This window comes from Ylistrum balloti, unplaced genomic scaffold (assembly GCF_031769215.1).
Source record: "Ylistrum balloti isolate Yb309-2 unplaced genomic scaffold, AGI_CSIRO_Ybal_v1 Utg370274, whole genome shotgun sequence".
NCBI lineage: Eukaryota > Metazoa > Mollusca > Bivalvia > Pectinida > Pectinidae > Ylistrum > Ylistrum balloti.
The window spans coordinates 1041451-1062114 of NW_026782212.1; the positions used below are offsets into that span (position 1 = coordinate 1041451).

The 20664-nt window shown below is 36.4% G+C and overlaps 1 protein-coding gene across 1 annotated transcript in view; it reads right to left on the bottom strand.

The window, feature by feature from the left end:
* LOC132552717 (acetyl-CoA carboxylase-like) overlaps positions 1 to 20664 on the bottom strand; it is a 50935-nt gene that overhangs the window by 15765 nt on the left and 14506 nt on the right. The window contains exons 6-31 of the mRNA XM_060216910.1: positions 20247 to 20328; positions 19660 to 19758; positions 19105 to 19325; positions 18632 to 18841; positions 18150 to 18323; positions 17752 to 17913; positions 17191 to 17354; positions 16656 to 16910; positions 16243 to 16324; positions 15668 to 15738; positions 14685 to 14954; positions 14178 to 14487; positions 13884 to 14003; positions 11926 to 12026; positions 11122 to 11210; positions 10425 to 10549; positions 10009 to 10122; positions 8494 to 8607; positions 8152 to 8241; positions 7846 to 7964; positions 5118 to 5186; positions 2897 to 3158; positions 2442 to 2558; positions 1938 to 1994; positions 942 to 983; positions 434 to 571 (exon numbers count right to left, since the gene is read on the bottom strand). Coding sequence (XP_060072893.1) covers positions 434 to 571; positions 942 to 983; positions 1938 to 1994; positions 2442 to 2558; positions 2897 to 3158; positions 5118 to 5186; positions 7846 to 7964; positions 8152 to 8241; positions 8494 to 8607; positions 10009 to 10122; positions 10425 to 10549; positions 11122 to 11210; positions 11926 to 12026; positions 13884 to 14003; positions 14178 to 14487; positions 14685 to 14954; positions 15668 to 15738; positions 16243 to 16324; positions 16656 to 16910; positions 17191 to 17354; positions 17752 to 17913; positions 18150 to 18323; positions 18632 to 18841; positions 19105 to 19325; positions 19660 to 19758; positions 20247 to 20328 — 3657 coding nt within the window. The remainder of the gene's footprint in view (positions 1 to 433; positions 572 to 941; positions 984 to 1937; positions 1995 to 2441; positions 2559 to 2896; positions 3159 to 5117; positions 5187 to 7845; positions 7965 to 8151; positions 8242 to 8493; positions 8608 to 10008; positions 10123 to 10424; positions 10550 to 11121; positions 11211 to 11925; positions 12027 to 13883; positions 14004 to 14177; positions 14488 to 14684; positions 14955 to 15667; positions 15739 to 16242; positions 16325 to 16655; positions 16911 to 17190; positions 17355 to 17751; positions 17914 to 18149; positions 18324 to 18631; positions 18842 to 19104; positions 19326 to 19659; positions 19759 to 20246; positions 20329 to 20664) is intronic.

A 20664-nucleotide genomic window follows, 5' to 3' on the forward strand; every position in this document is an offset into this window, starting at 1 on the left:
ATGTTGAAGTTTGTGGAGGACAAATTCGAACAACTACACAACCCATGATACAACCAATCTTAATATACGACAAACTTTTATGGTCGTATCACATAAAGGATATGATCATAATTATTTAACATAAATTCTTCAACAAGTGATTTGAAGTCACCCGTTTGAATACGATCAAATCTTAGTTTTCTGCAAACACGTAATCTACTAAAATTTTGTTTTGCTCCAAATTTGAATTTTTTACATATTAATTCACAATCACATTTCTATGCAGTACATATAATGAATCACATTCCGGTCAGAAAGGACAGGCCCTTAAAGCCTTTCCCTATCACTGCTAAATCAGAAAAATAACAGCTTTCTAAACAAGACAAATTGATACTTTACAACTGAGTTGGAATTGAAATATTTAATAGAAAAGTGGTTTCTGAATATAGTGTACCTTGGCCTTTCCAAGGTAGAGATGCATTTTGTAATTGGCTGTAGGAATAGCCTCAAGGTCAAAGTTCCGCAGACGGTTGATTTCCAGCTGGAAAGCCAGTGCAGGTTCCAAATGACGGTAGATCCTGTCCTCATCAAACTAAAACGAACCAGGTAAATGATGTAATCTGCTTTTAGTATCAGTGTCTATCATAAATTATCATGTAGTAATATTTCTTTTAAACTGACAAAATTAACGTGTTGTTAACCAAAATTCAAATGATTTCATAATAAAAAAAATTTCACACAAATTCGTGTTTTGTACTTAAAAAACCTGAAAACCTTTCTCAAAGTAACTTATTTTGTACATACTAGCAGAGGCTTCTTAACAACAAATCATGAATACTATTTTCATTTACTTATTGCTAGAAGCCATGAATTAAATTAAGTATTATAATATCCATATCAGGTTCTGGTGTTCTTTACCAACCAATGTAGATATTGAAGGATAATGTAACATTGTAACTTACCTCAAACTTAGCTCTGTATGTGAAGTACTTTGGGAAATGTCTCTGTCAAGAAAGCAGATCAACATCTCAGAGTTTGCTTTATACAATCATGTCAATATTTCAATATTATCAGCCCATACACTGGAGACCTGAACAACAGTAATTGTAACAGCAACCAACTAAGAATGCTCAGCAGGAATGGTAAACTAATTAACTGTCTACAGTAATGGTGGGACAGTTAAATTATAACAACCAATTAACAATTAACTGTCTACAGTAATGGTGGGACAGTTAAATTATAACAACCAATTAACAATTAACTGTTTACAGTAATGGTGGGACAGTTAAACTATAACAACCAATTAACAATTAACTGTTTACAGTAATGGTGGGACAGTTAAACTATAACAACCAATTAACAATTAACTGTCTACAGTAATGGTGGGACAGTTAAACTATAACAACCAATTAACAATTAACTGTCTACAGTAATGGTGGGACAGTTAAACTATAACAACCAATTAACAATTAACTGTCTACAGTAATGGTGGGACAGTTAAACTATAACAACCAATTAACAATTAACTGTCTACAGTAATGGTGGAACAGTTAAACTATAACAACCAATTAACAATTAACTGTCTACAGTAATGGTGGGACAGTTAAACTATAACAACCAATTAACAATTAACTGTCTACAGTAATGGTGGGACAGTTAAACTATAACAACCAATTAACAATTAACTGTCTACAGTAATGGTGGGACAGTTAAACTATAACAACCAATTAACAATTAACTGTCTACAGTAATGGTGGGACAGTTAAACTATAACAACCAATTAACAATTAACTGTCTACAGTAATGGTGGGACAGTTAAACCGTAACAACCAATTAAGAATGCTCAACTGTAATGGTTGGACAGTTAACAACCAATTAACAACTCCAACAGTCATGGTGGGATATCTAACTATAATGACAATTGTACATAAACAAAATGGTGGCTATATCTGTCTTACCTTGTATGTCACCAGGAATGTGATCCTACGGATACCTTTCTCATACATCACAGACGACTGAAAAAGTAATTCAGTATAGTTTTTTATTTCTTTAAATAGATGATAATACCACCAAATATATTTATCAGTGTTAATTTCTCACTTTAATAATCAGTTATGCCTTCCACAGTATTTTAACATACATTTTTTGTCTTTGATCTTTTTTCATAGCAAACTCTATAGCAGAAGATGTAGCTCTGCATTGTTACTTACAGAAGTGGGTGGCTGATATCATTCTGGGTATCAGATTAAAATTCAAGAATGCGTGTACCAAGGAGAGCGAAATGATTCAAGTTTACAAAACTCCATTCATAACAGCTACAAAACTGATTTTTAAGCGACTCATATGCGGACATCTTTTTACATCCTCAGACACCGGATTATTACAGAGTTTTCAATGTAAAGGTTTTCTGTAGAGTTCTTTGATACACTATAATGTTATTTCATAACTGACACTGAACTCACCTGTTCTTTACAAAATGTCTGGAACATTTCAGCCAACTTGCTATCATCAATCTTTGTCTCCATCTTTATGGCTACATTAATGATGTGGATGGGTTCATCAGCATCAGACACAGCACTCTGGAAACACAAGCCACACACTATACTTATATATATTGTACCTATCCTATAATTAAAGCCTGTGGGCTTAAGTGACTCAAAGAAGGAAGATAGGTTTATTACAAGACAATAATAGTTTTTGGTATTTCTAGTAAAACTACACCAGATGTGGGTGGGATATTACCAACTCAACTTAATGCTCAAAACATATTGTAATACTTGCTATATATAAACAGAAATTCACATTACACTTTCTCAATATCACAGGGAAAATAAGAGCTCTACATGATATTTTTAGAAAAAAAAACAAAGCTTTACCTAGGTATATTGATTTAAATCAATCCTTAGGTATATCTTACCTGTAAAGATATTGTGTCCTCCTGTACAGATACACTTCTTTCTAGAAGTTTGGGACTATCAGGTGGCGACTCAAGTTCATTGGTGAATCGATCCATTAGAGACTCAAAACTCTTGACAAAATCTTCAAAGGATGAGAATGAGGCAATAATACCCATCCTCTGACACATGGGTAGCTCTTCTAGCTGGTCGATGTGGGCGGAGGATTCCGACTCGGCCAACTCGGACACTTTATCTGAACTGTCGAACCGCATCACCATCATCCTGGTAACACATTCAGTATATCAGGGTCAGCATTGATACAAAAGTCATCACATACTGTGAGTACATAAAAAATATTCACCTGACAGTCACAACTCTACATGTTTTGTCAGTAATTCACAGACAAAACTTAACACATATTGTCAACAGCTCACAGTAAATACAATAAAATAAATATTCTCAGTAACTCACCAGATATTGTCATTAACTTACAGTCAACACACAACTCAATAGGTACTGTCAGTAACTCACAGTCATCATACAACTCAATAGGTACTGTCAGTAACTCACAGTCAACACACTACTCAATAGGTACTGTCAGTAACTAACAGTCAACACACTACTCAATAGGTACTGTCAGTAACTCACAGTCATCATACAACTCAACATACTTGTGTCAGTAAATTAAAGTCAACACATAATTTAACATTGAAATGTTAACTCAAATGAAGTTGCCCACATGCAATTATGATTATATGAATGAAAGAAATGCAGGTAGCTGTCAAAATAAATCAAAAGTGATAATTTAGACTTTATTTTTCAACACCTGCTTCTCAAAACAAGTTTGATGAAATAAAGCACTGGGTTGAAGCATTTTCCAAAACGTAAGACATGCAGTTGATGAAAATATAGCAGATTCAGTAAGGTCAGTGTGGATTTGACTACAAACAGGTAAACACCCTTTAAAAAAAAAATAAAAAAAAAAAAAAAAAAAAAACGAAACCAGCAACTTCAAATCTCAGTCCCTGTTTCAAGACTACACCAAAGGTTAGAACTACTACACTGGTCACAGAAGAGAGTTTCAAAGTTATCTAACACTTATCCCTGGGAATAGCAATGGAGATGGATTCAAAGTTACAGAACATCTATCCCAAGGAAATGTCAAGGGTGACAGATCTGAAGTTACAGAACATCTATCCCAAGGAAATGTCAAGGGTGACAGATCTGAAGTTACAGAACATCTATCCCAAGGAAATGTCAAGGGTGACAGATCTGAAGTTACAGAACATCTATCCCAAGGAAATGTCAAGGGTGACAGATCTGAAGTTACAGAACATCTATCGCAAGGAAATGTCAAGGGTGACAGATCTGAAGTTACAGAACATCTATCCCAAGGAAATGTCAAGGGTGACAGATCTGAAGTTACAGAACATCTATCCCAAGGAAATGTCAAGGGTGACAGATCTGAAGTTACAGAACATCTATCGCAAGGAAATGTCAAGGGTGACAGATCTGAAGTTACAGAACATCTATCGCAAGGAAATGTCAAGGGTGAGAGATCTGAAGTTACAGAACATCTATCGCAAAGGAATTTCAAGGGTGATAGATATGAAATTATAGAACATCTATCCCAAGGAAATGTCAAGGCCGACAGATTCAGGAAGTTAAAATATTTATCAGACCCTTTAGCACCAACATATAATCTGGACATTGAGAAGTCCTCCCCCCCATCTTGAAAATAAAATATTTTACTTTGAAACCCTCCCAACTTATACGTTAGTTGAATATGTTTCCCGCCATGACACAATGATTAAGACATAGTGCTGGTAAAAAGACTTCTTGAAAAGACAAGTTTGTCCACCAACCAATGTGATTTGCTGTTTTGATAATACTTCCACTGACATGCAGTCCATATCTATCTGAAGCTGGTTCCAGGAAAGCATATCATGCACCAGACCTGCTGTAGTTATGAAATGTGTTTACATTGTTCAGTCAAATTATTTTAGCTTAACCATTACACCAAATCTGAAAAAAAAAACCAATCCATTTTCATATGTGAAAATACCTTCCACAATCTATGGTGAAAATGTTAAGCTCTACTGAACCTCAATATAATATGATAATGGCTGTTAGTTGCAGTGGTTTTGATGCAGAGTGCAGCTCTGGTTTAGATAGAAGATGACAGGAGAGATGAAATAAGGAGGTTACAAATAGGAAGCATGCCATAGGAGTCCAACACACCTGGGCTGGCTGTCATCTACAGAAAATCCCTGGCTCACAGGCGCTGGGAATAATACTTCACTGTCTCTTCTGGAAATGTTACAGAAATGTGATGCCTTATGTTAGGTGAGAGACAAGGATATCAAACAGTATTGTTAAAAGTTTAGAGAAATGTTGTGCATGAAATAACTTGTAAAAGTGACAAGAAATGAAATGAAAGCATACAAATTTATGGGTATATACTACTCGACTTAATAACCATGAATAATGATTCCAACTTTCTTATAATCAATCTTACTACATAAAAACATATAATCTGGGCACTCTCAACAGACTAGTTAGATACTAACAAGGCAATATCCTTACTAATTCCATCTAATTTATGATTGATATCTGCTGTGTCAGGACACACAAGTTTCTATGACTGATATCTGCTGTTCCAGGACACACAACTGTCTATGATTGATATCTGCTGTGTCAGGACACACAACTGTCTATGATTGATATCTGCTGTGTCAGGACACACAACTGTCTATGATTGATATCTGCTGTGTCAGGACACACAACTGTCTGTGACTGATATCTGCTGTGTCAGGACACACAACTGTCTATGATTGATATCTGCTGTGTCAGGACACACAACTGTCTATGATTGATATCTGCTGTGTCAGGACACACAAGTTTCTATCCAATATAAACTATGGTTAGTCTTACCTTCATAAATGATTAAAAAAAAGTATAAGTTCTATAGTGGGGTCTCCATGATCATGTGTTCCCAGTAAATACTAGTGGGACTGAAGGTTAGTAACTACTTGTAATGAAAAATTCAATGAAGAAATTTTATCTTTTACTTTATATATATATACACTGTGATACAAAGATGTTTGATATTGTCACCTCCAATAAACCACTTAATTAACTATTTGATATTTTACTTGCTCTGTTCTTGACAGTACAAGTAAGGTATTAGTATTATGATTGTGTCTAAAAACAAGATTTATTTACATTACACAGGTCATTCAATGATCAAAAATAAATCCGACTTTTTACCTGACAAATTTGAACACTACAGGTGAAACTAAGCTCTCCCCACCTCACCTTCCCTCCCCTCCAAAAAAAGAAGAAAATAAGTTTTTATTTTGTGCTATACCAGTTTCATTATGAATTGCAAATTAGCAGAGCGTCATTATATTTCACATCTAGTAAATATTTATCAAATCGTTAATTTAGGAAAAAACATGCTGAATTATATTAGCTACACAAGTTTCACACATATACTTCTAGCCTTACATGGTCTACAAAATAAAAAGCAAAACTACATAATATACAGGTGTCATAATGTACAGCCGGACAGTTTCATGTGGTTGATACTTCTGCGTGTTGTCAAACATTATATAATATAATTCTGTTACAAAATTCTAATACTACTTCTACAAAAATAATATCATCGTCCACTAATTTGACAGATGTCATTGTTTTATCTAACCACAGTAAGGTACTGAAACAGTGAAATTAGTTCATGAGAGAGTACCTGGTAGAAAAAAATATAAACTCATTAGAAAATATTTCAATAGCCTCAGGTTTATATATGTATTAATAAGTTTAATCAACAAGAGCAGAAATTTTGAAAATTTTAAACCAACAAGAACACTCCTGGCTATACATTATTAGGCATGCTACAATAGAGTAGAAATAACACACAGTGGCTAAACTTCATATAAACACATATCCATACAGGTGTTACATTTGTCTCCTGTCACATAACAATGCTGACTGTGACAGGGTCTCCCGTCACATAGTACTGACAGTGTCAGGGTCTCCTGTCACATAACAATGCTGACTGTGACAGGGTCTCCCGTCACATAGTACTGACAGTGTCAGGGTCTCCTGTCACATAACAATGCTGACTGTGACAGGGTCTCCCGTCACATAGTACTGACAGTGTCAGGGTCTCCTGTCACATAACAATGCTGACTGTGACAGGGTCTCCCGTCACATAGTACTGACAGTGTCAGGGTCTCCTGTCACATAACAATGCTGACTGTGACAGGGTCTCCCGTCACATAGTACTGACAGTGTCAGGGTCTCCTGTCACATGACAATGCTGACTGTGACAGGGTCTCCCGTCACATAGTACTGACAGTGTCAGGGTCTCCTGTCACATGACAATGCTGACTGTGACAGGGTCTCCCGTCACATAATACTGACAGTGTCAGGGTCTCCTGTCACATAACAATGCTGACTGTGACAGGGTCTCCCGTCACATAATACTGACAGTGTCAGGGTCTCATGTCACGTAACAATACTGATTGTGACAGGGTCTCCCGTCACATAACAATACTGATTGTGACAGGGTCTCCCGTCACATAATACTGACAGTGTCAGTGTCTCCTGTCACGTAACAATACTGATTGTGATTGTGACAGGAAACTCTGTCACATAAAAATACTGACAGTGACAAGGTCTTGTGTCAGATACCAATGCTGACTGTGACAGGATCTTGTTTCAGATATACTATAAGATCATGGTCAAAGTTCTCAAAAGAGAGAATCAAATTTATCAAACTTTGGAAAAAGTAATGTCTTTAAGTACTCATCTTATTTCTATGTTTTCATTCAATCACATTAACTATTTGTGCAATATGTGAAGACAGTTCTGCAAGAGACAGCCTGAGAAGACATAGATGCAAATATATACATATGATAATGATGATGATGTTATCTACAGATGATACGAAAGTGACTCTCACCTGTTGGGATGGGATCTGGGTAGAAGGAACTTAAACTCGACTACACACAGGTCTGAATCCATTTGGCAGTGTCGCAGGCAGTTCACCTCATAAGCTATGTAAGCTCTTCTGATGTACACCTGACAACAGTATAATATTTTATAACAGACATCACAATGGACACTCTGCCAATAGACATTTTCACTGTTGCATCCATTTTTATGTACCTAAAACTTGTTGCAAGTGTTTTCTCTCATGTGATTTTAAGAAAATACCTGAAGCATGTAAAGACACCTTACCTCCAGTGCTGCCATTTGTACAACTTACCTCTAGTGCTGCCATCTGTACAAGAGTATTACAGTGCCAGAAAAACTCCTGCAGGATATCATTAATGGCTGTCTCAGAGTAGATCAATTTCTGTAACACGAAATAATCAAATATCAATTCTCAGCAAAACAATATTTCTCCTCTCGACTTCTGGAAGAAAATATTGTTCATGTTTTAATTTCAGAAAAAGTAAGAGAGAAAAATCTTGGCATTTTTAAGAGTTACCTGAATCAAACAAAAGAGGAAAAGAACTGATACATCATTGAGAGAGTTCTTTGAAGCAAATCAGCGACAACTAATTTGGAGTAATTAAAAGACCACTTGTGTAAGATGGTGTCTTACCTGAAGGTTTTCTGGACAGAATTCAGAGCCATACATGTCAATGGCAGACAGAAAGATGGACTCCATTTGATTATGTCTTAGTTCGTATGGAGGTTGGTGAGCCGCTATCAACACCTTTGTAAGATGAAAAGAAATCAAAGTAATTTGGCTAAGGTACTCTTTACAATAGAAATTCAAACACCTCCAACATACAAAATTTGAACAAGAGGCCAATTGGGCCAGCAGCACTCATCTGGTATATATATCCCAGTCAAATATCATGCTTCTAGGCCTTTTATTTCATTAGATGAAGTGGTTTTAAGGTTAAAAAGAATAGAGGTCAAGGTCACTTATTTTCCTAAACTTTGTCTGGCTTCGTCCTAGGAACATACCAGCCATATATCATGCCTCTGACCCTTTTAGTTCATGAGATGAAGTCATCTAAATTTTTTCAACAAATCTGACCACTGTGATCTTGAACATATGTAAAGGTCAGTTCTTACCTTACTTGTCATGTTCATCCCCTTACAGGTTATTTTTATTTCTTATCTTTCGTGTCTATCCATTACTTTACATGTCTATCCCTTACCTGTTGTGTCCATCCCTTACCTGTTGTGTCCATCCCCTTACATGTTGTCTCCATTCCCTTACCTGTTGTGTCCATCCCCTTACCTGTTGTGTCCATCCCTTTACCTGCTGTGTCCATCCCTTTACCTGTTGTGTCCATCCCTTTACCTGCTGTGTCTATCCCTTTACCTGTCATGTCCATCTCTTACTAGTCGTTTCAATCCCTAACCTGTTGTGGCCATACCTTTTCCTGTCATATCCATCCCTTACCTGTCATGTTTATCCATTACCCGTCATGTCAATTTCTTACCTGTCATGTCTATTCCTTACCTGTTGTGTCCATCCCCTTATCTGTCACGTCCATACCTTACCTGTCATGTCTATTCCTTACCTGTTGTGTCCATCCCCTTACCTGTTGTGTCCATCCCCTTTCCTGTCACGTCCATACCTTACCTGTCACATCCATCCACTTACCTATCACGTCCATACCTTACCTGTCATGTTTATCAATTTCCCGTCATGCCAGTTTCTTACCTGTCATGTCTTTTCCTTACCTGTTGTGTCTGTCCCTTACCTGTTGTGTCTGTCCCTTACTTGTTGTGTCTGTCCCTGTTGTGGCTATTCCTTACCTGTTGTGTCTGTCCCTTACCTGTTGTGTCTGTCCCTTACCTGTCATGTCTGTCCCTTACCTATTGTGTCTGTCCCTTACCTGTCATGTCTGTCCCTTACCTGTTGTGTTTATTCCTTACCTGTTGTGTTTATTCCTTACCTGTTGTGTGTGTCCCTTACCTGTTGTGTCTGTCCCTTACCTGTCATGTCTGTCTCTTACCTGTTGTGTCTGTCCCTTACCTGTTGTGTCTGTCCCTTACCTGTCATGTCTATTCCTTACCTGTTGTGTCTGTCCCTTACCTGTTGTGTCTGTCCCTTACCTGTCATGTCTGTCCCTTACCTGTTGTGTCTATCTCTTACCTGTCGTGCCCTGAGGGCCACTTTGGCATTGTTTGTTTGATTAAGAGTGGTCAGTTCTGTGAGGATATTGGTCAGCTCTTCGGTCAATCCAGGTTCTTTTCCACACAGACGATCCTATGTTAAATCATAAATGAGGTAAATATTCATATTATAAAAGCACACAAGAGGACACTTACTCTTCCTTAACAACACAGATCTCACTTCCCAAGTACTATTTCAGGGTCTTCATGTAAATATTTTTGTTCATATTTTCAGTGTCACTGCAAATAAATTTTGGATTAAGATTAAACATGTCAGTATGCTGGTAATCATGTTATAATTCTCAGCTTAAAGGACTTTTTAAAATCAATTTATTATCCACAAAGATAAAGAAAGTAAAAAGTTATTTCCTAATGAAATAATGATGGTTCTCTTACGATGAGCATGATGACCAGGTTGTTCTTGTTGCTGATGGCGATGTGGGAGAAAATACTGCCTACAACTTGAGACATGTTGTCCTTGTTCTTCTCTGTTAGCTTCATCACACACTTGTCATAGTGTCCTAGAACAATATCATTATACTGTCACAGACTACTTATAGTGTATCAACATTCATCACACACTTGTCATAGTGTCCTAGAACATGTATACTGTCACAGACTACTTATAGTGTATCAACATTCATCACACACTTGTCATAGTGTCCTAGAACATGTATACTGTCACAGACTACTTATAGTGTATCAACATTCATCACACACTTGTCATAGTGTCCTAGAACATGTATACTGTCACAGACTACTTATAGTGTATTAACATTCATCACACACTTGTCATAGTGTCCTAGAACAATACCATGCATACTGTCACAGACTGTTTATAGTGTATCAACATTCATCACACACTTGTCATAGTGTCCTAGACATACCATGTATACTGTCACAGACTATTTGTAGTGTATTCACATCATAATTAAAAAAAGACTTACTGTTTAATCATATATGTTCATGGGGTGCAGTTATCATTTAGTGAATTACAAAAATCACTGTTTACATTAGTTTTCATTATATCAATGTTACACCATGATGTTTAAACATTTATACTAAACTTGTGATACATTTTATCTGTACTTACCATGCTGAAACTGTAACTCTACATGTAAATACTGTTTTAGAAGATCTTTTACCACAGCCTTCATGTGGCCTCGGATTCCATTACGATACCTGTCAAGGTGACATACAACATAACAGTCATAATCTTCCACATACATTACACTCACAAACCAATTTTCCTTAGAATAAACACTTTTTAGAAATTTTAAGCAATACTGAAAACTCTTTGTTACTACAAACTCTAACTACAACTGTTCACCCAGAGCTAATTTTGTATATTATGCTAGTAATATAACTGATTCATATACAAAAAGGCTAAAGTCAGATGTCAATAGTAATATGACCTACAGAATGTACCAACTTTATACCATAAGAACCTACTTACACAGTTACAGGTAAGTTTGTATGCCAACCTCAGATCATGTGATATATATATATATATATGTCAGTTCTAATATGATCAAAATTACAAATTGAAAGCATACAAAATATAAAATGATGACACATTCTGAATGGATCTTTTAACTTACTCAACAGTATACTGACTGACTCACCAGAGAAATAACTCAATAATTTCTTGAATGAATTGCCACTGAAGAACTAAATTTTTTTCTTGGCTAATTTAAAACTCCCTGACTGACTCATTTCTGCACTACATAGAAAATCCCTGATCATTTCTCAACAGAAATAACTCAACAATGCTCTGACCCACTTATTTCTTGATTAGCTCGAAAATTTCCTAATGGTGCATTATTCTGACTGACTCATTTCTAAACTTACTAAATATTCACTGAAGACTTACACAAAACTGTCCTTACAGACTCACCTCTGAACTAATTCGACAATTCCCTGAGTTGTCATGAAAAAGTTTTCCCTATCAGTACGTCGAGTTAGTGAGGCAGCATGTCCATCTATGCAATTCGCAATCTGAAATAAGAGAAAAGTTTTCACTGAAACAGGAACATGTTACTATAGGGGAATATAACTTGTTGACTAGGGAACTGAAAAATTACCAGAGGACACATATTCCCATAGAATTATGTTACCCAGTGACTAGGCACCTTACAGAGAACATTACAGTACTGAAGGGGTATATTACCTGTTGATTAGGGAACTGACAAAGGACACATGTTACTATAGATGAGTATTACTTGGTGACTGTGGAAATGACAAAGGACACATGTTGCTATAGATGAGTATTACTTGGTGACTGTGGAAATGACAAAGGACACATGTTACTATAGATGAGTATTACTTGGTGACTGTGGAAATGACAAAGGACACATGTTGCTATAGATGAGTATTACTTGGTGACTGTGGAAATGACAAAGGACACATGTTGCTATAGATGAGTATTACTTGGTGACTGTGGAAATGACAAAGGACACATGTTGCTATAGATGAGTATTACTTGGTGACTGTGGAAATGACAAAGGACACATGTTGCTATAGATGAGTATTACTTGGTGACTGTGGAAATGACTGAGGACTCCTGTTACTATAGATGAGTATTACTTGGTGACTGTGGAAATGACAAAGGACACATGTTGCTATAGATGAGTATTACTTGGTGACTGTGGAAATGACAAAGGACACATGTTATTATAGATGAGTGTTACTTGGTGACTGTGGAAATGACAGAGGACACATGTTACTATAGATGAGTATTACTTGGTGACTGTGGAAATGACAAAGGACACATGTTGCTATAGATGAGTATTACCTGGTGACTGTGGAAATGACAAAGGACACCTGTTGCTATAGATGAGTATTACTTGGTGACTGTGGAAATGACTGAGGACTCCTGTTACTATAGATGATTATTACTTGGTGACTGTGGAAATGACAAAGGACACATGTTGCTATAGATGAGTATTACTTGGTGACTGTGGAAATGACAAAGGACACATGTTATTATAGATGAGTATTACTTAGTGACTGTGGAAATGACAAAGGACACATGTTGCTATAGATGAGTATTACTTGGTGACTGTGGAAATGACAAAGGACACATGTTGCTATAGATGAGTATTACTTGGTGACTGTGGAAATGACAAAGGACACATGTTATTATAGATGAGTATTACTTAGTGACTGTGGAAATGACAAAGGACACCTGTTATTATAGATGAGTATTACTTAGTGACTGTGGAAATGACAAAGGACACATGTTATTATAGATGAGTATTACTTGGTGACTGTGGAAATGACAAAGGACACATGTTATTATAGATGAGTATTACTTGGTGACTGTGGAAATGACAAAGGACACATGTTATTATAGATGAGTATTACTTGGTGACTGTGGAAATGACAAAGGACACATGTTACTATAGATGAGTATTACTTGGTGACTGTGGAAATGACAAAGGACACATGTTACTATAGATGATTATTACTTGGTGACTGTGGAAATGACAAAGGACACATGTTACTATAGATGAGTATTACTTGGTGACTGTGGAAATGACAGAGGACACATGTTACTATAGATGAGTATTACTTGGTGACTGTGGAAATGACAAAGGACACATGTTACTATAGATGATTATTACTTGGTGACTGTGGAAATGACGAAGGACACATGTTACTATAGATGAGTATTACTTAGTGACTGTGGAAATGACAAAGGACACCTGTTACTATAGATGAGTATTACCTGGTGACTGTGGAAATGAGAAGGTAACTAACAGAGGACACGATGTCACAATAGAATCATGTTACCCCATGACAAGGCAACTTACAGAGAAGACCTATTATTTCTGTAATACAGAGGTATTTTACCTGTTGACTGGGGAACTGACATAGAACTGATGTTATGTTACTGGAATAGGAGCTCAATAACTTCTTGATGGACTTCACCACTGATGAAGGAATTCGTCCTGCTATCATCGAGAGTAAGTCCTGCAAAATCAAATTTTCATACTAAGTTGCAGGTCAAAGTTAATAATCAGGGATGTTTCCACTAATTGGTAAATGTAAGATAGCAAATGTTTTGTACATCTTAAGAATATTATTTTTAATTGATCTCAATCATTTTGCAAGATAAAACAAACAGATTCCCCTTCTCTTACTTACCATAAGTTCTAGAAGAGGTAGCATTGGATCTTTGAGACATTTCATCAGTGTTTCCACTGAATTGGTCATACGTTTCTTGCTGTATGGTTCAGGAAGGGTATAACCTGCAAGAATGCTTTCTAGTTCGTTGCGTGTGCTCTGGAAGACTTGGTGGATTCGTTCACCATGGGTATGGGAAGGATGGTGGGTATCAGGGAGAGTTCCAGTGTACAATTTGGCCTGTTGAACTTTACTAGGGTCATCAAGGTCAAGTCTAGCCACAATGGTCCCCGCATCCAACACGGCTCCAGGCCGCTTCACATAGTGGATACTATATAACAAAAGAATTTTATTTGTATGTTTGAGAGTCCAATACAAGCACTTTGATTTTTTTTTAATCAATTCCGTTTCATAAATCTAAATGTTTGTCAAAATACAGATATCAAATACCTAAAGCTGATTTATATACAGGAACTACTACATCTAGTGTGTAAAATTTGTACTAAAGCTTTTTATATAGAGTCTTACCATCCATTTTCTGACACTCTCAATTCTATAATCATCTTCATGACCTCAATTTCTGCGTAAAAGTCTCCAGCAAACACATGGCCCCCATCTTCTATGAGGTACGTCATCAGCTTTCCAGCGGAGGGTGATCTGAGAATGGTGGGGTCGTTTTCTCGTTCCAGTACACAGGTCTTGTGGTCAATGGTGATCCTGTAGCTGCTTACATCGTCCTTCATGTACGTGGTATAACTAGAGCCGTCAATAGACAGTAACAGGCCTCCGTCACTCAACCTAGTCAAAGAAAAATAAAAACTCTACGTCAATAGACAGTAACAGGCCGACATCACTCAACCTAGTCAAAGAAAATTAAAAAAACTCTACGTCAATAGACAGTAACAGGCCTCCATCTCTCAACCTAGTCAGAGAAAAATAAAAACTCTACGTCAATAGACAGTAACAGGCCGCCACCACTCAACCTAGTCAGAGAAAAATAAAAACTCTACGTCAATAAACAGTAACAGGCCTCCATCTCTCAACCTAGTCAGAGAAAAATAAAAACTCTACGTCAATAGACAGTAACAGGCCTCCGTCACTCAACCTAGTCAGAGAAAAATAAAAACTCTAATGTTTCTAAAGCATTAATCTAGTCATAACATTAAAACCATAATTATGCTCTAAATAAGTTTTTAATGAGAAAAGTTTTTCATAATGTGATCATGTTAATCAGATCATTGATTACTGTGCTGAACACCAATGTTTCTCATTAGTAACAAATGAATATAACTGCCTTGTCATATTTTATGCCCAGTGATATCTACCAGTGTCAAATCAGCAAAAATAACATATCACTGAATCCTTCACTTCATTTAACTATCATTTAAAAATAAATATATCACTGATAATGTACTTGTATTATGGGACAGACCCAAGCATTCTTGTCAGTGAAATCCATAACCATAGTGTGACAAATTAGGTAGGAAGACAAAAACTGTTCCAAATATTACCTGTGAGCCTCCAAGTCCAAACAGGAATCGTTCATACAAATAAAGTAGTTGGTGGGACCAGTTTTAACAACCTGTTTAAAGAATAAGTGAGTATATGTAATTGGAATATCAGTACATATTGATTGGACCAGCTTCCAAACTCTATATAATCAACACAGGTAAACAAAAATATTCCAATCACATTTAGGATTAGACTTAATGCATTGAATCTAGTAAAAAAAAGATTATATACCTGTAACTAGGATGTCTAGAATAAGTTTCAAATACAACGAAAACTTCACTATACATTTTTTTCTCTGAAGAACAGAGACAACTTTCTTAAAACTGATAATGCAAGAAATGTGTTTGCAATATTTCTCACAGTTAAATTTGTCATCTCATATTTAAAGTGATGTTTTTAAGCTGTCAATGCAATTCATTGTTAAATTGAATTTTTCGCTTGCAGCCTTTTATAACATATACACTTGGTACCCCATCACAGGAAACATGATCATCATAGGAAGGTTTCCAATATATTTAAATCTCTAAGACTGACTTCCAATGCAGTCTGCCATTGTTTAATGAGGAATTCTCACCTGTACATGATACTTGATTCCTTCATAGATAAACTCCACATTGACTTTGTTGTTGAGGGAGTAAGCTGGCAACACCTGACCTCTGTTGGTGAAAATAAATCCATGACATTAATTTGTACCACTCATAAGGACTATTCTTAATATATAACAAAGAAAAAATGGAAACAGAGATAGATTTTAGTGACACATATAACCAGTAATTTATCTACCTCCTCTCATCCACAGTGCATATTCAAACATATTCTAATCACCTTTGATGTCAAATCATATTCTGAAATATCCCCGTGAATCCCCCCCATTTCCCTAATATTTGACAATATCAGAAACACAACAAATCATTGTTTCAGAAGCATCTCTAACTTAATACTAACAGCAATTTTCAAAATCAACATCAATGACAATTCATAGCCTACCTTTCTAGAGAAGTTTGAAAGTCTTGAAAGCACTTGAGTATGGTTTTGTCACCGATGTGTAAAGCTCCGGAGATAACACCTAGCATGGTGTCCGGTTTCTCTGCCTGTACCTTCTCTGCAATAAGTTTGTCGAGCCAGCCTGTGGTGAAAACGTTGTTCTGGTATTCGTCAGTCTCCAGCACCTTGATGAGGTATTCTACAGTGGTACGGAAGTCACCACGGATAGACAGCTCCTTCAAGGCCAGTACAAGGTTCCTATCATATAATAACAATGCATTAGTGAACAACACATGAATTTACTTCATTATATTTGCTTAAATCATAATTATATAACTGAAGAAAATGATTTTTTAAATACAGTTTATGGAATACACAAAGAAAATATTAATGATTTTTTCTTAATCATTCATGTTTCCTCTGAATGTAGTGGTAGCTTTTATGGCCCAGGTGACACTTGTTTACTGTGTGCCTGATTCAGTATTAGATATAGAGCCAACAGAATGCCCGATCTTGTGTATACCACATGTTCACTTACTCTCTAGCATCCTCTCTGTCCTCCCCCCAAGAGAAGCAATGACCAAACTGGGAGTCAGCAAACTCATGCAGTCCCCCTGAGGCAGCAACACTGAAATAGCCCCATACATCTTTACTGCTGCGGAAGTTTAACTCCTGTACTGTTCCAGAGCTTGGCTTGAATCCCTGGTAATGGAAATTAATACAGATTTAAAGAAAGTAAAGCAAATGCAAAAAAAATCCCTAAACTTGGCAAATTGCTTGCAAGATTATGCTAAATAGTTCTATAATTCTAAATGTTAGAGCTAATCAACGTGAAAATGAATTATAAAGAACTAGTCTAAAAGTTGATTAGAAAAAGATCGAACTTGTGAAACAAAAATAAATTCTTTGTGTAAGGTCCTTTATTTACAATAATTCACATTTAAACTGATTTCAATCATTGTCTTGTCATCTTTTACAGTATAGCTAGACTGAACTAGGAAAAGTGTACTAAAACACAATAGTAAACTCTCTTATAATCAAGATAACATGAAAGCATTGTAATGACAAAGCCACAATTAATAATCAGTTTGTTAATTACCTCATCAGGATTTTCACTTGTGATCCTAGCAGCAAGGACATGTCCTTTAGGACAAGGACGTACAGTAGGATTGTCAAAGTCAATTAGGCTATCACCCCATGGCTCTTTGTTGTAGAGTTGTCGGACATCCTTCAGGCGGTGCAAGGGCAGACCCATGGCCACCTAGAAAATAATCATACCACCATTACAGGATTTCTTACAGACAGAATATCTTTTGTGATAAACATACTTAAATCAAATTTATAACTGACCATTTTATGATTTATATCAGATTTGATGAAGAAATGACAAAAATCTCAAAAGCAAGGCTTAAACCACATTTTACTAAACATAATTAGTCTATTTTGATCTTGATTTAAAGCAATGACACTCTACACAACATTAGGACGATATATTACCTGAAGCTGGGCAGCAGGTAAGTTGATATCAGCCACCATTTCTGTACAGGGATGTTCCACCTGTAATCTGGGGTTAAGTTCCAGGAAGTGGAAACTCTCTTCCTCAGCACTGTACAGGTATTCCACAGTGCCAGCACTCACATAGCCCACCATCTTAGCCAAAGTGACAGCAGCCTGAGGAGATCACAGTATTGAAGATAACAAGGCACTGACACTCACTCCATCCATGAGCAAGTTTAACCTAAATACATATCATTCTAGTAATTCTCTAATAATGATTTCTATAATGTCTCATTATTTCTAAATCCACAAGTCAACTTTATGCTTTCTCATGAGAATAAGAAAGTTAATGAAAGACAGATTTTCGATGATGAATGGTATACAAGTGATCAGGTCTCACACAGATGTTACACTTCTCCCTTACTGGATATATGAGACCAAGGACTCTGAAAGACTTACCAAAGAGTTGATTACTACATTACCTTTTCCATCTGTTCAAACACTTCTGGTTTAGCAATAGCTGCAGGTGCTTCCTCTATAATTTTCTGGTGTCGTCTCTGAATAGAACAGTCACGCCCAAATAAGGAGATGGCATTGCCATAGCTATCAGCCAGAATCTGGACCTCCAAATGGCGAGCATGCATGGCCAGCTTCATAATGAACACAGGTGAACCAGGAACTTCAGTCTGGACCTAAACAAAATGCAAATATAACATATACATAATGTACACAGATCAGACAGATACTTCTGTTTGGACCTACACAACACACAAACCCCTTCCCACTCTCACCTGTCTGGAGAGGTTGGGGAAGATAACAGCATTGTCTGCCATCCTTTTAACCTTTTGCTTTCTGACTGTTTTCTCTACTCACCTGTCTGAAGAGATTGGGAAAGCTAGCAGCAATGTCTGCCATCCTGTTAACCCTTTGCTTTCTGACTTCTTTCTCTACTCACCTGTCTGAAGAGATTGGGAAAGCTAGCAGCATTGTCTGCTCTCCTTATGCCCTTGCCACCACCTCCCTCTGACGCCTTGATCATGACAGGGAAGCCTATAGCCTCAGCTGCCTTCAGTCCAGCCTCCAAGTCCTCTACGCAACCCTTCTTGTAGATGTCTTGCGGCACAGAAATCACTTTATTCTGAGCCTGGTCTGCTTCTGTCCAGTTGACTGTCAAATCTGTTTGACGTAAATTAATTACATATGATGACTTGACAAGAATAATATTCCCTACACATATCATACACAGTTTAACTTCTACTGTTGTCTTACACAATTTTTACCTTTTATATCTTAACACATACCAAGTTTAACCTGATGAATCAGCTAATATAACTCAAACATATCACATTACTTTAATGTTGGCTCATGAAAGTTGAAACTTTTTATCTAGTACATCCCAACTACATATATCATACAGAGCAACTCATATATAGAACCCACACAAGTAGTATCTGGTATATATATGTACCTAAACAAATTGTACGTTATATATTTCTTAAATTTCACTCACTTTTGCCACTCCATGGTAAGGTCGGTACACCAGCTGTCTGTGCCACAATAGAAGAGGCAATCTTGTCTCCGAGTGCCCACATTGCATATTCTGGAGGACCTGATAAAACATCATTCAGAGACTTAGATATACAGTGAGGCACTATTCCCCTTTTGTGTCAATATTGAAAATAAGATGTACTTATTCTTGTCGGCATGACGATTACTGTGAAGATTTTGTAGTTTTATAATGAAGATAAACAACATATGAAAGAGTGACAATGTTCTTATAATTCTGCTGCTAGGAGTTTATTTTAGTGTTTATTTACCAGAATCATAAACAGATATGGTATAAAAATGCTTTGACAAAACAGACATTTAAACAATAATGTGGTTGTGCTATCACATACAATCGCTGAGTATGATGTATAGTTTTTCCTGACTCTGTATTCTTTCTCGAAACACATGTTACGATGAACATTCCTTGAGAAATAGCTACTGAGTGAGCATTCTATTTTAGATGCAGGTACTCTAATTCTTTTTTGTCCTTTCACTGATGAAATTAGTAATGTCTTAAAAAAAACAGCCAAACAAAAGTGTGACTTTTACCAATGAATGTGATGCCATTTTTGTGGAGCAGTTCGGGGAGTTTAGGATTCTCCGAGGCATGTCCCCAACCTGCCCACACCGCCTGAAACAAAAAGTCCAATGATCATATTTTACCTTTTGCTTCAGTGTTTCAACAGTTACAACCAATTCTATGTAAAACATGCTGTAACATTAATTAGCATAAATCTCAATAAGTTCCTACTTTTTCTGCAAATCATTTTATTTTCAAAACTTTATTAAAACTTTGAAAATCTAATCCATAAAAAAAGAAGAAAAGAAAAAAGTAATTTTCATCCTTTTGAAAATATGACAACCAAGTCATATAACACAGCACAGATGTTTATGACTTGACAATAAGCAGGATTTTAGAATTTTTTTTTTTTTTTTTGCTTATAATTTCTATTTCAATATTTGATAT